Source organism: Xyrauchen texanus, chromosome 19 (assembly GCF_025860055.1).
Source record: "Xyrauchen texanus isolate HMW12.3.18 chromosome 19, RBS_HiC_50CHRs, whole genome shotgun sequence".
Lineage (NCBI taxonomy): Eukaryota > Metazoa > Chordata > Actinopteri > Cypriniformes > Catostomidae > Xyrauchen > Xyrauchen texanus.
In genome coordinates, this window is record NC_068294.1 from 26,401,639 (window position 1) to 26,420,939 (window position 19,301).

At 39.6% G+C, this 19,301-nt stretch overlaps 1 protein-coding gene across 1 annotated transcript in view; it reads left to right on the plus strand.

Annotated features, from left to right (window-relative positions):
* Positions 1 to 1,298: 1,298 nt before the first annotated feature.
* The window catches only part of xpnpep2 (X-prolyl aminopeptidase (aminopeptidase P) 2, membrane-bound), a 45,897-nt gene continuing 27,894 nt past the window's right edge, over positions 1,299 to 19,301 (plus strand). Inside the window, exon 1 of the mRNA XM_052150033.1 lies at positions 1,299 to 1,439. Coding sequence (XP_052005993.1) covers positions 1,389 to 1,439 — 51 coding nt within the window. The 5' untranslated portion in view covers positions 1,299 to 1,388. The remainder of the gene's footprint in view (positions 1,440 to 19,301) is intronic.

Below are 19,301 nucleotides of genomic sequence, written 5' to 3' on the forward strand. Positions count from 1 at the left end.
ATGAAAACAGTTTGTCATTATTTTTGAAGATCTTTAGTAACATTTTTCACAAGTGCCTAAAATGTATGCACATTACTTTATATACAGTATACACCGATGAGCATTATGACCACCTGCCTAAAATGCTGTTGGTCCTTTACGTGAGATCTGGGGCATTTGGAGGCCAGGGCAACACCATGAACTCTTCATCATGTTCCTCAAACCATTTATTATCCGCATTATCCTGCTGAAAGAGGCCACTTGCATCAGGGAATACCATTGCCGTGAAGGGGTGTACCTGGTCTGTAACTATGTTTAGGTAGATAGCACATATCAAATTGATGTCCACATGAATGGCCGGACCCAGGGTTCCCCAGCAAAGCATTGTTCAGAGCATCACACTCCCTCCACTGGCTTGTCATCTTACCACAGTGCATCCTGGTGCCATCACTTCCCCACGTAAACGGCCCTCACATACACGCTATCGACATGATGTTACAGAAAACAGGACTCATCAGACCAGGCGACCTTCTTCCACTGCTCCAAGGTCCAGTTCTGATGCTCGAATGCCCATTGTAGGTGCTTTCGATGGTGGACAGGGATAATCATGGGCACTCTGTCCAGTCTGCGGCTACACAGACCCATTTTCAGCAGGGTGCAATGCATTGTGTGTTCTGACATATTCCTTCCGTAACCAGCATTACAATTTTCTGTGACTTGTTGCCTCTTGCATTGATGAGCCTTGTGTGACCAGCACCCTGTTGCCGGTTTGTGGTTTGCCACTGTTGGTAGGTCCTCACCACTGCTGACACAAGCCTAGCCATTTCAGAAATGCTCTGACCCAGTCGTCTGGCCATAACTCAAGTCGTTCAGGTCTTTACTCCTGCAATCAACACGTTGACTGCGAGAACTTGACACGTGGCCTTGTTAGGAGATGATCAATGTTATTTGTAAACCTGTGAGTGGTCATAATGTTTTGGCTCATGAGTGTAGATACACCGATCAGCCACAACATTAAAACCACCTGCCTAACATAGTGTAGGTCCCCCTCTTGCGGCCAAAACAATTGTACAGAGCAATTATCTGAGTACTGTTGACTTTGTCAACCCAGCCATCTGGCACCAACAATCATGCCATGGTCCAAATCACTGAGATAAAAAATTTACACATTCTTATGGTTGGTGTGAACATTAACTGAAGCTTCTGACCCATATCTGCATGATTTTATACACTGCACTGCTGCCAAATGATTGACTGATCAGATAAAAGCCCCTGGATGATTGTTGGTGCCAGACGGGCTGGTTTGAGTATTTCTGTAACTGCGGATCTCCTGGGATTTTCACACACAGCTCTCTAGAATTGAGTACAATCGTGGTGAGAAGAATGTCATCTCAGAATGCTATTCTGAGATGCGGGTTGGTGCTGTTTTGGCGGCACGAGGGGGACCTAAACAACATAAGGCAAGTGGTTTTAATGTTGTGGCTGATTAAAATATCTAATTATCTATGTAAAAATGTATAATTTTTCATTTTTATTATTTTTATAATTGTATATTAGTTTATAGAAATATTCTTAATTTTAATATTATTATAAATTAAGACAAAATGGCAGAGTCCACATGTTTCTTTCATGTACACTACTGTACTGTATATACTATGTAAGCATATGCAAACACAATTTATTTATTTTCTTTAGTAAAAAGTAAAGACTTCTGTGTTCTTATTCAAAACATGGTCTAAAACACCAGTGTCTCTTTTAAATATGTCTTGAAACATCCTAGTCAAACATCCAAAGACAAATTATTTAGTTATAAAAAATATTTTTGAAATCAAGCAGTGTAGCATAGAGACTAAACTCCAAAAGTTTCTATTCCTGTTAGAATGTTAGACACCACTATGTTAATCATAACTATGTTATTGTTAATCAGCACTTTGTGGTCCGAAGTCTGATGTTTAAAGTGTGTTGTTTTTGCTGGAGTTTACGTTTGTCTGCCAGCAATACTTTTTCAAAGTCTGTGCCAAACAAACACAGAGGTGCTCTATTAATAATTATTTTCCTGGTTAACATTAGAAAGGACAGTACACATGTGATCTGTACCCCCTGTGGCATATAGCTTTGATTTGAATGACTTTCCCATTCAGCATCAACCCATTCAATACATTTGCAGAAATATGTCATCAATCTGAAATTGCTTTTTTGCTGTTATCACAGCCATTCATGCATGCTGCGGGCTTATTTGTTTGGCCCAGTGTCATATGCCTTCTGAGAGAGCATTCATGCAGAGAAAGAACCAATTATGTGTAATTTCTGCTTTTAAGCCCATCTCCCTTAATCACCATGGTGATATTTTAAATGTGATTAAACATACAGGAGGACTGGAACTGAACTGGAAAAGTCAGATTTAACATGTAGATTTTTTACATTGCTCTCTGAATTAATATTTGGTTCTGATTAGTCAAGTATATGACATTCAGCTGTGAAATATATTTTTGATTATAAAACAGAAGTGACCTTTAGCATGGATGTAGGAGTTATATAAATACAAATTATTATTATTATCATATATAATTAGTTCGGACCCTGAATTCGGATTAGATGAGCCATGTTATAAGCCGTTGTGCCTAAGAATCCCCCTTATCAGTGGTAACATTGCTGTAATGCACGGTTATCGCAAAATCAATTATGACTGCCTGAACACATTATCCCTTACATGTAACCTGTAAATCAACTCCATATTTCCCTCCTTCCCCTCACTTCCATTGTTCTCTCTCTCTTTTGCAATCTACTCAAGGACACCACTGCAAGATCCCTCTTAGACTACTACAGTTATCTGTTTATTTCAAGCAGATGAAAAACTTCCCCCAAATGACTATACACAATGTATTGGCACAGCAGTCAGGATCCAGCACAGAATAACCTATCTTTAAAATCAGAGGCATGTAAGAATGTATCCTCCTGAATTCCAGTGCCTTTGTTTTCAGATGTACGGGAAGAGCAGTAATGGCTCTTCTGTTGACTTGACATCCTTGGAAAGTCTGCTTGGGCCTCACACATGTCCATCCAGACCTGTGGAATCCATGTGCATGGACACAGAGGATGCGAGATCTGGAAAGTATGCAAGTGGCCGAAGACCCTTAAGGCAGCAATGCGTGCGTCGAGGAAATAGCCAGGAATGTCAATGCAATCATGGCTTCCATATCCTCCATTGTAGCCAAGAATGTCGGCATTGTTTGAATGGCCGTGCCGTTAATCATTAATATAAACACCTGTAAACTTCATATAATTCATTGGTCCCTTTGTTGATGGTTTTCCACTTGTTTTGATGGGGCAGTCAATTATGAGGTCTGCTTCTTCCATGATAACCACAGTGTAACACTCATGGGTGGTTTTGGTTTATGTATTAATTCATTGCAGTCAGCCATTAAGACAGCTGACAGTGTGCTGTGAAGGGTAGTGTCACCGGGTGCACTGGCAGCATGACAAGTGCCCCATCTGACAGAGGCCAGCCTGAATGTCCTTGACAGTTGCATAGCACTGCCAGGAGTGCTTCACTGGCAGCAGAATGCATGATTGTTGACACGATGAGCAAGGAGGACACTTGACAGAGGCCCTGGTCTGAAGAGTGAACTGCACACTAGCAGCCTTCACAAAGTCAAAGATGTCTGATCAGCACATGGTTGATTTTTTCTCAGTGCTTTGTTTCTTGGTTCAAATGACAGACATTGTGGTCACTGGAACTGTAGGCCATTAATGTGGAACTCCTTCACTCCAGTCCATCGAAATTAGTAGTTGTTGGGGACATGGTCTCATGCATAAGTTCTTAAATAATTTTTCTTCTCATGAATTCCTGTGAATGTTCTGCACTTTATTAAGTACTTTTTCCGGGTGCATTTATTTTTTGTGTCTGATACGATTATGAGAAAGAAGCTGAATGCAATTCCTGTGAGAAAGAAATGGATGGGTCAATTTGGTACATTTCCAAACTCCATTATCCTTCATAAATACAGCTGAAGGATTAACATGTTATAAACACAGCAGGATCTTTGCTTTAGCAAGAGCCATAGTTAGCTTCAGTGCATGACTATTGTGCAAAGAACTATTGTGTTCATTTTAAGTCTCAAAGATGTCCAATCATCCATGACTTACATTCTTTTTCATATATTGATGTCAGTGGAACATGTTAATGAACATATTTTATAATCTAAGCACTAGACATCTCTCCCAGGCATTTATTCCTTGAAACTTAAGCCAAAAGATCAAAGGGCAATTTAAGAGTAATTTTCCCTCATTTGTTTTGTGTCTGGCTTTATCTCTTTTTGTAAGATGCTCAGATAAAATGGCCAGAATGGTAGATTTGAACCTACAAAAATATCCAAGCTGAATAAAAAGGCAACAACAAAAAACAGCTTAAACTAGTATATAGGTAGTTTTCTGGTCTCCCAGCCTGGTCAGTGTGATTGGATGGTTTTGGCACTTTTTAGTTGGTCAGGATGGGAGACCAGCTGGCTGGCCAGCTAAACACTAGCTTAGCTATGCTGTGATACATTTGGAGCTTACAAAATATTGTATTGTATGGAGCTGAAATATTCTTCTAAAAATATTTGTTTGTGTTCAGCAGAAGAAATAAAGTCACACATCTGTATGGCATAAGGTGAGTAAATTATGAGAGAATTAAAATTTTTGGGTGAACTATCCCTTTAATTAATTTGTAATACTAGAACCAGAGGCAGGTTTGTTTGCAGTCCAGGTCAATGTTCTCATGGTGTGCTCATCCTCTCTTTAGCTCTAACTTTAGTTATGGTCATCGGGTAGTGATTCTTTGTCCCTTGCCAGGCAGCTTTTAAGCCACAGGAGAAGGTGCTGACAAGTTAGATGTACAATCAGGAAATTCTCTTTGATGACCTTGGTTCCCCCAGTGGGTACCTATCTGTATTCCCATGATGGAGCTTTCCTTTTCCTCCTGCACTAACACGACACCCAGCAGTGCAGTCTTGCCCAGAAACCCCATGGCTTAGCCTCAGATTTATGAGAGCTCTCTTTTCTCTTGTTTTGTTTGTTTTTGCAGGTTGAGATATTGAATCAACAAGAAGATATAGAAGGTCAGCCATCAGAGGGACATTTCTGTTGAACAGTCATCTGCTTTGACCATTTGTCTATAGACAAGCGGCATACAGTACATAGAGACATGCAAACTGCTCCCTACTGAGTAACCATGAGGCCCTCAGGATGATGGGGCTGGTCAAAATTTACCTCAGTCTCATACAAACCAATAAACATACTTGTTCTAATTTAAATCTGAAGTGGTGGACCCAGCAAAAGAGTGTGTCTGAGAGTATTGGAGCTCAGACTGAAGGGGTTCAATCATCTTTAATCAGTGTGACTCAGACTCTCCAAGGAACAGTTAGGGCAACGCAGCAATCTCGCCATGGCCCATTTGCACAACAGTTTACTTTAACCTAGCAAGTTCTGAGGAGCCCTTAAGGCCTGAAAACTAATGCAACACTTAAAAGTAAACAGACTGCACAGAATCTGTTTGCCAATCTCCTAGTAACCTCTCCCTATGTGCTATGAAAGTGTTTTTATGGTTTTCATTTTAAACAAATATCAAACATATTTGTGTATGAGATGATTAAAGGGGAAGTGTGTAATTTCACCATAATAATTACTTTTTAAACAGGTTTCTCAAACATTCCCCACGTCTTCCATTGGAACAAAAACAGGCAGCCCAAACTTACTTACCGTAGTTGTCTCTGCATATTAAACTGACAAAGGAGTAAGTAAATAAAAGTCTAGAGAAAGAGGGGCATGTTTAATGAGTCTTTAAATGTTAACTGAGTGAGTGAAAACTGATAGGTGCAGTATATGCATGCCAGGAATATAATGGCCTCAAAATAGAGTTTGTCACCAGATGAGTGGAAAGAAAGTGTGAGATAGGTCAGAACTAAAAGTCTGGCTATGTATTTGATGTGCAGAGGCCGCAAACGTGTGTGTGTGTGTGTGTGTGTGTGTGTGTGTGTGTGTGTGTGTGTGTGTGTGTGTGTGTGTGTGTGTGTGTGTGTGTGTGAGCGTGTATTTATCACTTAGTGGGGACCAAATGTCCCCATATGGATAGTAAAACCCGAAATTTTTGACCTTGTGGGGACATTTTGTCGGTCCCCATGAGGAAAACAGCTTATAAATCATACTAAATTATGTTTTTTGAAAATGTAAAAATGCAGAATGTTTTCTGTGAGGGTTAGGTTTAGGGGTAGGGTTAGGTTTAGGGGATAGAATATAAAGTTTGTACAGTATAAAAACAATTATGTCTATGGAAAGTCCCCATAAAACATGGAAACACAACGTGTGTGTGTGTGTGTGTGTGTGTGTGTGTGTGTGTGTGTGTGTGTGTGTGTGTGTGTGTGTGTGTGTGTGTGCGTGCGCCGTGCGTGCGTGCGTGCGGCTTTGCTTCATTTCTCCACAGGTCAGCAGGGATACTCACTCAGTATTTGACAGCATGTGTCAGGCAGATCCTTCTGCTTTCATGTCCATTTATCTATTGTATTATCTTTGTCTATTTCTTACCTTCTTTCATTCTTTCTTCCCCAGTGGAGAGCAAAATCAATGTGTCCCTGTCTGTCAGTGAGATATTGCCTCATTGGCCTCAATTTTCCAACAAAATGAGTGCAGAGTCAGTGGACGTGTTCTAATATTGACGCACCACCCAATATAAAAGCCAAAACACTGTTTCTCTTGAAGGAAAAAATATTTACTTCAGTAGATCAATCAATGTTTGTTAAATTTTAGTCTGCAAAGAACAAATGGCTTTGTACAAAATTATTTCATAATTAGTTTCTAGCTTTATAAAGATATTGTCATGATCATGTCTCAGAGCAGAAATGATTCTCATTAGTAATATGAGTAAACCACTTTATATATTTTAAAATTATATATATATATATATATATATATATATATATATATATATATATATATATATATATATATATAATAAAATATCTATAAATTCTTTAAACAGGATACATTTACTTGAGAAGCAAAATTGCATAACAAAATTAAATAACATTTATTATTATAAAAATAAATACTATTGGCTTCCGGATTGGGTGTGCATGTGAAAGCAGCGTTGTCTCAGGCTCCCGCAGCGGTAACTTTGAAAACGTACTTTTTCCTCAAACCCCCAACTAACTGAGAGTGCAAGAATTAACATTAGAACTTTGAACACCCTAGAGAACTGTCAAAAGCATCAAAAGTGTCTAAAAAGACTGAAGCAGACGCCTCTCCTACGGGCAGCAGCACAGCGCTAGCTGGCATAGCTAGTATGCTAGAAGACCACAGAGCTAGTATTGCAGCCGACTTCAAAGCAACATTCGCTGCTCTGGAATTGAGACTCAACAAAATGCAGACAACGATAACAGAACATGGTCAGCAAATGGACTCATTGGAATCCCATGCTGAGCTGCAAGCCCAACGAATTTAAGCACTGGAGGAGAGGTGTGTCGCATTAGCAGATAACAACGCTAAGCTACCAGCGGAGACTATCGATCTGGAGAGCCGCAGCCGCAGAAATAATATTAGAATAATCGGCCTCCCAGAATCAATCGAGGGACCCAGGCCCACGAGCTTTTTCGCCGAAATCTTGGCTGAAGTACTGGGCGACCAGATCCTTCAGGGTCCTCCTGAATTGGACCGAGCGCACAGAACGCTCACCGCTAAACCACAACCCGGCTCACGGCCCAGACCGGTTATACTTCGCCTTCATCGCTATCAGACCAAGGAGCTGATCAATCGGGAGGCTCGTAAGAGACGTGGGAAACGTCAGTACCAAGGGAGACCAATCCAGATCTTTGAGGACTACACACCAGAAGTCGCCGGGGAACGAGCTAAATATCGAGCAGTGATGGCCGATCTTTACAACCTCGCTCTTCGGCCAGCGCTTCTCTTCCCGGCCCGTTTACAGATTACTCTGGAGAGCGGAGCGAAGAAGAGATTCTCATCCCCCGAGGAAGCCACCACCTTCGCGGCCCAATATCAACAGGCCCCGATGCCTGACTAGCTTGACTGCTATTTTACCCACGGCTAATGTGGACCATGTTAACCTAGCTGGCTCCCTTACAGGAGGAGCTGTGTTCGTATTGGTAAGTCTTAAAATTAAGACGAGAACCTGCTGAGCCATCATTTTTACAAGGACGATATACTAAGTGAGTTATTGTGTCTATCTCAAAGAGATTTAAGGACTGGTTGGACTCTGTGGGGCCGAAGTTTGATGTTTACCATTTAACTGCTATGCTGGACTAGCCCTGTATCTAGTTCGGAGGGTTCAAAAGCTGGTGTTGTGTGTTACACTTCACTTAATTCTAATTTGAAGTTAAAGAAAATAATAGCTTGTATTATTGTATTTCATATTTAAGTTAGAAGGTTGTCAAGCAAATATATGATTATAAACTATTATTATGATGGAAGGGGTACTAAATCTGCAGTTTACTCGATTTTTAATCCTAAGTGATTAATACCCTGAATTAAATTTTTGCTCTACATTTACCTTTTTAATTAAAAAAAATTATTTATCACTTTGCTACTTCTGAATCACTTTTGGTATTCAGACTACCTTGATATCTACTCACACTATATAAGCGTCATGAAAAATGTGTTTAAGGTTCACGTTCATTACTTTAGGGGTCCCAACTAGCTCTTTAAAGCTGCAGGAGCTGGGACAAATAAAGGAAAGAGGAAAGACGACGCAGAAAGTGAAGTATGACTATTTGGGTTTAGTTTTGATGAATGGGACAGGGGAGAAGGGATGGGGAAGGATATATTCACTTGACTTCGTTTATTTTGAGTTCTGTGCTATATATGTATTCATTTTACATTGGGCTGTTTCTGTACAGAAGATCCCACTTGCTGTTCGCTGCTTACTCCTTGAGACTGACCTGACAATCTTACCACGAGACGCTGAACCATGGCTAGTGTAACCAAAGTGGGTGCCGCTGGCAGATGGGCTGTGAGGATTAGCTCACTAAACACTTGTGGGCTAAACGCTGCAATCAAACGCACAAAAGTTATGACACATATCAAAAACCTAAACGCGGACATAATGTTTCTTCAGGAGGCGCATTTATGCAACTCTGACCATAGAAAATTAAATAGACCTTGGATTGACCAAACTTTTCACTCAAAATTCAATGTAAAAACAAGGGGCACGGCTATATTAATCTGGAAAAATGTCCATTTCACCTCAGATAAAGTAATGACAGATTAAACGGTCACTATGTAATTGTTACCGGTACGTTATATGAAAAGCAGGTAATCCTGGTATCTGTCTATGCTCCTAATTGGGACGACCATAACTTTGTGAGTTCATTGTTTGCTACCATTCCAAATTTAGATTCTCACCTTCTGATAATGGGAGGAGACATGAACTGTGTGATCGATGCAACATTGGACAGGTCTAGTCTAAGATTAACCACGGCCATGAAAATGTCCCAGGCTTTTTCTACGTTTATGAGTCAATATGGATTGGTGGACCCATGGCGTTTTTCACATCCTTCTGTAAGACAATACTCTTTTTTTCTCCCATGCACATCGTTCATTCTCACGCATAGACTATTTCTTGATAGATAAGAAGCTTATTCCAGCGATCGTCTCCACCCAGTACTTACCTATAACAGTGTCGGATCATGCCACGGTGGTCTTGGACCTTCACTTTAGTATGAAGCCAAAGAGATTCAGACATTGGAGGCTAGACCCTCTCTCGCTGGCAGATGCCAACTTTTGCAAACATATTTCTGAATCGATCACTTTCTTCTGTGAAACTAATAAGAATGATGAAACCTCCCCGTCCACATTATGGGACACTCTCAAAGCCTACATAAGGGGTAAAATTATCTCTTTTACGTCACATACAAATAAATTGCGCAGATCTCGGCAGAAGGAGCTGGAGGAAGCTATTGCAGATCTAGATAACTCACTCTCGTCCGCAAATTCACCGGATTTATATAAAGAAAGAATAAGACTCCAAACTGAACTTGATCTCCTTCTCACTTTTGAGGCTGAACAGCTTCTCCTTCGCTCTCGGGGGTTGGTGTACGAACATGGTGACAAAGCTGGATGCCTTTTGGTGCATCAGCTGAAGGCAAAAGCAGCTTCAAATCAAATTACTCAGATAACCGATGAGTCAGACTTAATAACCTCTAACCCGGACAGAATAAATGACACTTTTAGATCATTATTTTCCCAACTATATGCATCAGAGTCCCTCACAGATGAAAACCAACTAAATAACTTTTTTTTAAAATTGGACTTACCTAAAGTGTCACCCAAGGACACTGTGAGACTAGACGCCGCTCTCACTCTCTCAGAAATTAAAGAAGCGTTACAGTCAATGAACAGTGGCAAATCCCCAGGCCCTGACGGATACCCGGTCGAGTTCTATAAAAAAATTCTCAGATCAGTTAGCTCCACTATTACTTGAAATGTTTGACCACTAATTTAATCAAGGCACCCTGCCGCCCACTCTTATGCAAGCTTCCATCTCCCTAATTTATAAGAAGGGTAAGGACCCACTGAGCTGCGCTTCTTATCAACCAATATCACTCCTCCCGGTAGATCATTTCAGAGGACCAGACGGGATTTATAGGGGGAAGACACTCATACTCCAACATACGAAGGCTTCTCGGCGTCATCCTCTCTCCATCTTCCTCTAACGTCCCAGAGGTAATAATATCTCTTGATGCCGAGAAGGCCTTCGACAGGGTGGAGTGGGCCTATCTCCTCTTTTCCCTGAGACAGTTTGGTTTTAGTACTAACTTAATTTCATGGGTCAGTTTGCTCTACTCCTCTCCTTGCACCTCAGTGTGCACAAACAACCAACGTTCTACTCCGTTTCCACTCTTTCGGGGAACACGACAGGGGTGCCCGCTATCCCCGTTATTATTTGCTTTAGCGATTGAACCATTATCAGCTGCTCTAAAAATGGAGGAGGGACTTGGGGGGATTGAAAGATGGGGCATAAAACATCAAGTTTCGTTATATGCAGATGATCTGCTTCTCTACGTAAGTGACCCTTTGACAAGCATCCCACGTATCCTGACTTTGTTGAATTCTTTCGGTCGTCTGTCGGGATATAAGCTAAATATCTCTAAAAGCGAATACTTCCCAATCAACCAATTAGCTGTAGCCGTATCGCCATCAACTATACCCTTTAAAATAACCAACACAGGATTTAAATACCTTGGCATTACAGTTACACGATCCTTGCGAACAATGCGAGAGCAAAATCTTACTTCATTAACAACGACAGTCAAGTCCGATTTACAAAGATGGAATTACCTTCCGTTGTCCTTGACCGGTACGATACAAATTATAAAAATGAATGTGTTACCAAGATACTTGTACGTTTTTCAATGTCTGCCCATCTTCCTTCCCAAGTCCTTTTTCACAGCTATAAATGACATTATTTCATCATTCATCTGGGCCGGTAAACGGCCAAGGGCAAGTCATACACTGCTTTGTAGGGATAGATCGGCTGGGGGACTGGGTCTGCCCAATCTAATGGGCTACTACTGGGCAGCCAACGTGCATAAGATAATATCTTGGTTTACTTCCCCTCAATCCAATTGGTGCCAGAGTGAGTCAGCCTCTTGCTCCTCGTCGCTGCTAGCTTTAACACGTAGCATCTTGCCCTTCTCCCCATCAAACTTTACCTCTAATCCGGTTGTTGTTGGAACTCAAAACATTTGGATGCAAATAAGACGCCACTTCGGATGGCTCACCAACCCCCCCCCCCCAAGCCAACTCCTATTTGCAACAATCACCTGTTCATTCCAGCAAAGACTGACTCACGATTCTCAGTTTTACAAAACAAAGGGCTGCGTAGTTTGGGAGATCTGTACATTGATGGTATATTTGCGAGCTTCAACCAATTAATTTCGACCTTCAGTCTACATAAATCAGACTTTTTCCGGTACTTCCAGTTGCGGGACTTTGTGAAAACACATGCCACGTCATTCCCACAGATACCAACAGCCAGCGGGATGGACCTGGCTCTTAAGGCTAGAACCCTGTCAAAGGGCCACATCTCCTTTTTTTATAATTTATTGTCCTCAGCCAGTGAATCTATTTTACATAAGATCAAGATGAACTGGGAGTCAGAACTCCAATTGAATCTCTCTGAGAACTTCTGGGAGGGAGCCATGGGTGTTGTTAACTCGTCATCCAGCTGCACGAGACTGTCACTAATACAATTTAAAGTCTTCCACAGGTTACACTATAGTAAGGACAAACTATCAAAGCTCTATCCAGACAAATTTGATGAGAATTGTAGTAAATGCACGCAGGCTCCATGCAATCTTACCCACATGTTTTGGGCATGCCCCAAGTTGTCTGAATTCTGGCGACTATTCTTTAAAACAATTTCAGATATATTAGGCATAACTTTAACTCCAACCCCACATATCGCTATTTTCGGCAAGCCCTCGGACGGCCTCCGTAACACAACCATTCAAAATAACGTAATTGCCTTCGCCTCTCTTATTGCTCGCAAGAGAATTGTGTCTCCTCAACCACCATTAATCAAAGTCTGACTGCACGACATTTTAGGTCTTCTGAAACTGTAGAAGATCAAATTCTCACAGGGAATCATCTGGCAGGTTCTATACTCAGTGGAGACCATTACTTAACTATCTAGATAAGCTGCCAGCTCGGGAAGTCTCTTTATAGAGTCCCACTGTATGGTTATATATGTACTATTCCCTCTGATCCGGTCCGCCAGCGGCAGATGCCCCCCCAATGATCTGTTCACCCTAAGACATTCCAACATAACAGATAACAACAGATAACTTGCTTTGGTGACTGAGGAGTGAGCAGCAATTGATTGATATTTACTTTGTACAGTTAATGTCTAGCACCTTACATTGGTATTTTAATTATTACTGTATATAATTGTATGTATGAGTACATATATACAATTATATATATATGTATGAGTACATATATAGATTTTTTTATTTTTAATGTTTAAGTGGATCATGGGAGGGAAGGAGGGGAGAGGGAGGCGGGGGGTTGTTCATTTAAGTTCATAAAAACGAAAAGACATTGTATTCATGTAGGCACTTTATGTCTGTTTTTGTACTTGATAAATAAAAACTATTAAAAAAAAAAAAAAATTTAAAAATAAATACTATTTGCCAATGAGACAAAAAAAAAGTGGTTCAATGAGAAAACAAGTTTATTTTTCTTACCCCATTGACAGAGTTTTTTCTTGTTTTAAGCATAAGCCTAACTAGATTTTGAGTTGAAGATTGAAGCTGCATTATGTAACATTGTGCTCTCTAGCGACATTCGTTTTGAAACTTGAAACTTGAAACTTAAAATTGGAAGCAATTTGCGCTAGAAAACTTTACGTCAGTTGTGTTTCGGCACGGCTCTTTTGGTGGATGAATCTCATGATTTGAGCTTACCTGGACATCGCCTGTGTGTGATCATGACTGGGAGATATTCAGAGCCTGAAGGCCCGGGTATACTTAATTTTTTCACATTCCTGATCAGATCGTTCCCGGCCGACCATGTTGCCTTTCTGAGTACCGTAATTTCCGGACTATAAGCCGCAAATTTTTTCCCACGCTTTGAACCTCGCGGCTTATACAATGACGCGGCTAATATATGGATTTTTCCCGCTTTCAAATTTTATAAAAAAAAAAAAACATTCTGTGACATGCTCAGTTTTTTGCCGGCGTGAAGCTTTCATTAGACCAATGAAATTGCCGAACGGGTTAAGGTCAAAACAACTTTTTTTGTTTACTGTTTAGATTAAATCTAGGGCGCTCAAACTTCCCATCATTCTGATTACGGTAGTCATTTTGTCACCCTCACCATGGCAAAGACATGGAGAAACGCATATGATGCTGCTTTCAAGTTGAAGGCGATTGATCTGGCTGCTGCACGGGAGCTTGGTCTTAATGAGTCGATGATAAGACACTGGAAACAGCAGCGTGAGGAACTGACTCAGTGCAAAAAGACAACTAAATCTGAGGCTATTCAACTCCGACACTGAAGGAGATGACTTCAGTGGTTTCAGTGCACAGGATGAGGAAGATAGTGACCAGTGACTTTCTTGGTAGGCTACTGTTTACTGCAAATGTTTTATTACAAGCCGTGTGGCAGCGGGGGCGTGGTCAAGCGCCTGTCCGGGAGAGAAAAGCTGTAAGGGCGCTTACACCTGCGCTAAATTATGTCTAACACCGGTGTCTAATTTCATTAAGTTTCGTGTTTCGTTAAAGCCTGAGTAAAGTTAATTTGTTTCAATGTACCGGTAGGCACCTGCGGCTTATAGACAGGTGCGGCTTATTTATGTTCAAAATAATATTTTATTTAAAAATCAGTGGGTGCGGCTTATATTCAGGTGCGCTCAATAGTCCGGAAATTACGGTATACTTTTCTGACCGCGTGCAAATAGGAATACGTTCGACGTATACACACAACAACTGCTTTGTGATGCTCTTTTAGTACAGTCAATAGCCAGTGCATGCGCAGACGTGCTGATGATGCACTTTGCGTCACGCATACAGTGCGTGGAGCGATCCGCAAAGTGCCCATGTGAAGTATACTTTGAGTCATAACATGCCATTTTCATGTTGGTATCATGTTATACAATTAAACATTTCAAAATGAAATATTACTTGTTTTGATGAAGATAAAAAAAACACTCCTATTTGCATATTTTGAATGAATTTTACACCTATACTTCTCTGACACTACACTGTTTTTTTGTGCTTTTTCACCGAGAACAAGGGACTCAATCACCTCAATCTCATTAGTATATTTTAGTATGATTTTCAAGTGTTTTATCTACTATTAATGTTTGTATTGCACTACACTTTTCAATTTTAGAGGGGAAACTCATGATATGGCTGAAACGAGTTCAATGGGAGAATATTTTTATATTGCATTGTACAGCCTCAGTCGATAAAGCAAGTGAACCGTAATACTACAATAGTATGTCTATGTAATGCACACAATAACATTGTAAATAACATGTAAAACATAAAACAAGGATTTAATAATGATGGCCATTAGGTCCCCACAATGAAGGCACAACCTAACCCACACACACATTTCTTTGAACTGCTTTCATTCAGTTGCAGTCTCATCTTGACTGGCTAGCCTGGGGTCTTGTACCTCTATTATGTCAGGGCTTTGGCCTGCTGGGACACTATCATGAAATGTCCCCCAGGAGAATTTAAAGAAAAAAAATTCACTTTGTCTTTCAACAGTGGACTTTTTTTTTCTGCTTGTGCCGTCTGTTAGTAGAATTCTCAGGCCATTATTCAAAGCTTACAAAGGTCAATTTAGGCTGCAAGCAAATCCGCCTTCAAGCGAATTATTGTTCACTGAATACGTGGATCAAGCTCTGTGCTGTTGCACACAATGCAGACTATTTATTTTTATTATTTCTAATTGAGAAATATTTTTTGCCGGAAAAATAGCACACATTGTGTGATATGTCTCTCAATGAATGCCAGTTAATTGTGAATTAAAGGGCACCTAAGCCTGATTGATAGTCATGCTAACATGCTTAGTCCCGTGGATATGCAATCACTTATCCAAGATTAGGCTTTGGGGAAAGAAAGAGGAATTAAAAAATATCTTGCCTTAATCAAGCTGTAGGGTCCATTTGGCCAGCTGAGCACCTCCATAAGGTTTATTTCAGTGAGACATGTATGTGTGTGTTCATGCTGGAGCAGTTGTTCTGATTAGGATCACCATGAAACATTGCAAAATTCCCCAGCAGAGAGTACAGCAACATCCTCTGTGATTAAAGTGGAAAATGTCCAATGGGAATTAATTACACGATCATTTAACAAACAGAGATGCAAATATACACAAACATGTACTCAAATGAGCCAAGAGACAGGATGCCAGAGAGAGGGGAAGCTTAAGCCGGTGGAAAGGAAACGAGGACAGTAGCGACCGGAGTGTGGCCCTGTCCCTGAAATCAGCATGCACTCAAAACCGTCCCTTCCGCTCTGTATTTTGTTGTTTACCAACCTGCTCGCTCACTTGTTTGGATGTTTTCCTTTAGTCCCCAGAGTCTATATCTTCCCGTGGCGCGCAGGCACTCACCTGACTTAATCGCAGCTGTCGGCTGCCGGACATCATTAAAAGGCTCAGAATATCAACTCCGGGAAGTCTGATGGAGTCTAGTGTGCAGTGCATTGTTTGGAAATTTCCTCTGATTTGGCCTTTAGCTTTTTTTTACAGTCACATCTTGCTCCATTCCTCCATCCTTGCTTCCTCTGTTGAAAAGACTATCTATGCTGTCCTAAGCTGGCCTTCTCAGCAGGGTCTCTCCACATTCTTGTAAAGGAATTATACAAACAAGGTAATTGTTACGATTCACTGTCGTCTGTCCTGTGTTTTGCCTATGTCACCTGTCACCAGACTAAACCTCCAATAATCCCCTGCTCTGATCATTTCCAGCTGTTCCCCATTGTTTCTTACCTGTGTTTCATTTACCTCGTTATCCTTGTGTATGTATTGCCCTGATGTCTGCTTTACCTTTGTCAGCTGTTAAGTGTTTGTCACCTGTTCATGCTCCGGTTTCCATCCTGTTTGTTTACTTTTGTTTTGCATCCTGTTTTGTATTTTGTTTTATCTTCATTAAAGTATCTGCTCTTAGATCTTGCTCTCGTCATCTCCCTCAATCCGTAACAGTAATGCTGCAAATGTGTCATAAAAATGTAGAGCTAAATGCAACTTGCATGCCAACATTTTTGATCATGCACATTAGTTCTAAGTTTTCATTTGTAAAAGATGCAGCAGACTGCTGTGATCTGACATACTTTACTGAGTATCTATTGATAGTGGTCAATCCACACTGTGAATCAGCTCTTTAAAATGCTGAAAGTGCACTTGACTAAATGGTATCTGGATAAATGCCCAGTTATAGTGATTATCATCATTTGATAATCATTCATTGAATTATTACTTACATGATGAACAAATAAAAAGCGTACAAACACAGCTCTTTAAAAAAAAATTTACAAATAAAAAAAAATCTTTCTGCACAGTGTAATAGAGCATTGTTAATTGCACCAGCCAAATAGTGCTTAGATTTGTGAATAAGACAACATCTTTAATAAGACTAATTTCAATGTTTCATTTGACTACTCGCAGTGCTTTTTCATCACATTTATTATATATTTCAGCTCATTTAGTGACTGGCTAAACTGGATTGAGGATAGTCAATAAGATGCAGGTTTTTCCTTTAAAATATCACACACATACATAGCGTGACCATTTAATTTAAAGTGGCTGTGATTTTCCACCCTTGAGTTGTGATATTAAACAATGCCATTTAAAAGCCCAAAAGCAATTAATTTATATCTGTTTGCAACTGACCTGACCCTTATAACACAATTCTTTCAAATGAATGTTTAATTGAACTGTCAGAAAAAAAGCATGAAATAATAAGTGGAAAGACATTTAATTTCCCAACCTGAATTTGATTTAGTGTATTGAACAATTATGTTGGATGCCACATAGCTGTTGTTCATTCATGGTATGTCCGTTCTTTGTCTGCTTTTTACAGTCTAAGTATCATTCAGATTAGATATTTCCTGAAAATCCTTCCATCTTATCGCCCATGACCTCCTGACCCCTTATGTCTGGACTTCTCTTATGCAGTGTGGTTTGAACCCAATTAAGGTCACAGGTCTCTGGCCAGCAAGGCCATCTGTTAGATGTGATGAGTGCCTTCACATTCAGTATAGTCTGTTGGTTATGGACACTGAAAGTTGCCATCCAGGGATGTGGATAAGTCTGGTAATGCATAGCAGGCTGCACACACTAACAGTGTTCACCCACTAATATGCCCCTCTTGTGGTTAAGGGACTTAAGAATTGTTCTTGAATGTGTGTGACAGTGCATTTATGTCTTAATTTTATCACAGTGTATGTTGACATACAGTTATGCACTATACAGTATGTCCAACTAACCACTCTGACCCCATTTGTAAATATAATGAGTGCAGTTTCCTCCCTCTGGTAAACACTTAAAAACTGTGACAGGTCACCGCCCTGCTCTTATCTCAGAGCATCATAATGTGTCACTCTGGGAGTGGGAATATGAAGAGACTCACATTTCATTTGGCCTAACTTAAGCAACAACTGCAGGGTATTTGAGGGCTCATGTTTAAATGTTTGAGATTAGTTTTATAGACATTTAAATTGTAAATATGTTTTTTTAGAAAGCTAACATTTCAATAATAATAATTATAAAAATAGTAGTTTGTTTGTTTCCCCTTAATGTAAAGGTTGTTTTTGCTCATTTCAAAAGTTTTACACATAAAGGCATGAATAGCATTTTTAAAAAATAGACAGTGGTTGATTTGTAAAAAAAAAATTTAATTTAAAAAAACAATTAAAAAAGGGTTAAAATGAGAAAAGATTTGTTTAAAAAATGTATATACACCGAAATGTAATCTTTGTGTCAAATTTGATTTCATATTTTTTTTTTAAACTTTATAGCAATTTCAACAAAAAAGTTCCACTGTGATGTGTAAAAAGTATAATAATATTTTATTTGCACCTTGAGTAAAAACAACTTCATCCTTAATTTCATAAAAGTTTTCAAACACATTTTTCTAGGAAATATTTTGTTTTTATAATTATTGTGAATTTCTGAGTCAATAATATCAAGAAGTTTTACATCACATGGCTTGAACAAAATGTGCCTTTTCATAAAGATGTCAAAATAAATATCAGATGTTTTTTAAAACTTCATGCTCAGTTTTGAGTCTTGACAGTCTTGTCTAAAGGTGTCCGCTTTATTTAATGGTTTTTATGGGCAACATAAACAAAAAAATGGCTACCATGTTGATTTCAACCAATGACTTTGATTTGGTGGACAAAAGTGTTTTTATATATCAATTATATTTACGAACACAATTGTTTCACTGTTTAATTTTTTTAAGAAATAACAATAAAAGATTATTCTGCACTAGTCATGCCATTTCTTTTTTCAGGATTTTTTTTTACTGTCTCTTGACACCACATGACATTTTTTATTTTAATCCTCAGAAAAGAAAATATTAATATGACTTATAACTCAGAAATTATGCTTATCATAGAAGAGGTGTATTCAAGTAAATGGTTTGTGTGAATTGATGGTCTCAGACGAGGAGGCAACTGGGATTTATCCTCCACACCCAGATTGAGGGGAATTACTACGTGACCACAAGGACTTAAAAGCACATTGGGAATTGGGCATTCCAAATTGGGAGAAAAAGGGGAAAAAAGGAAAAAAAAAGAATCTGGGAATCACTTTCA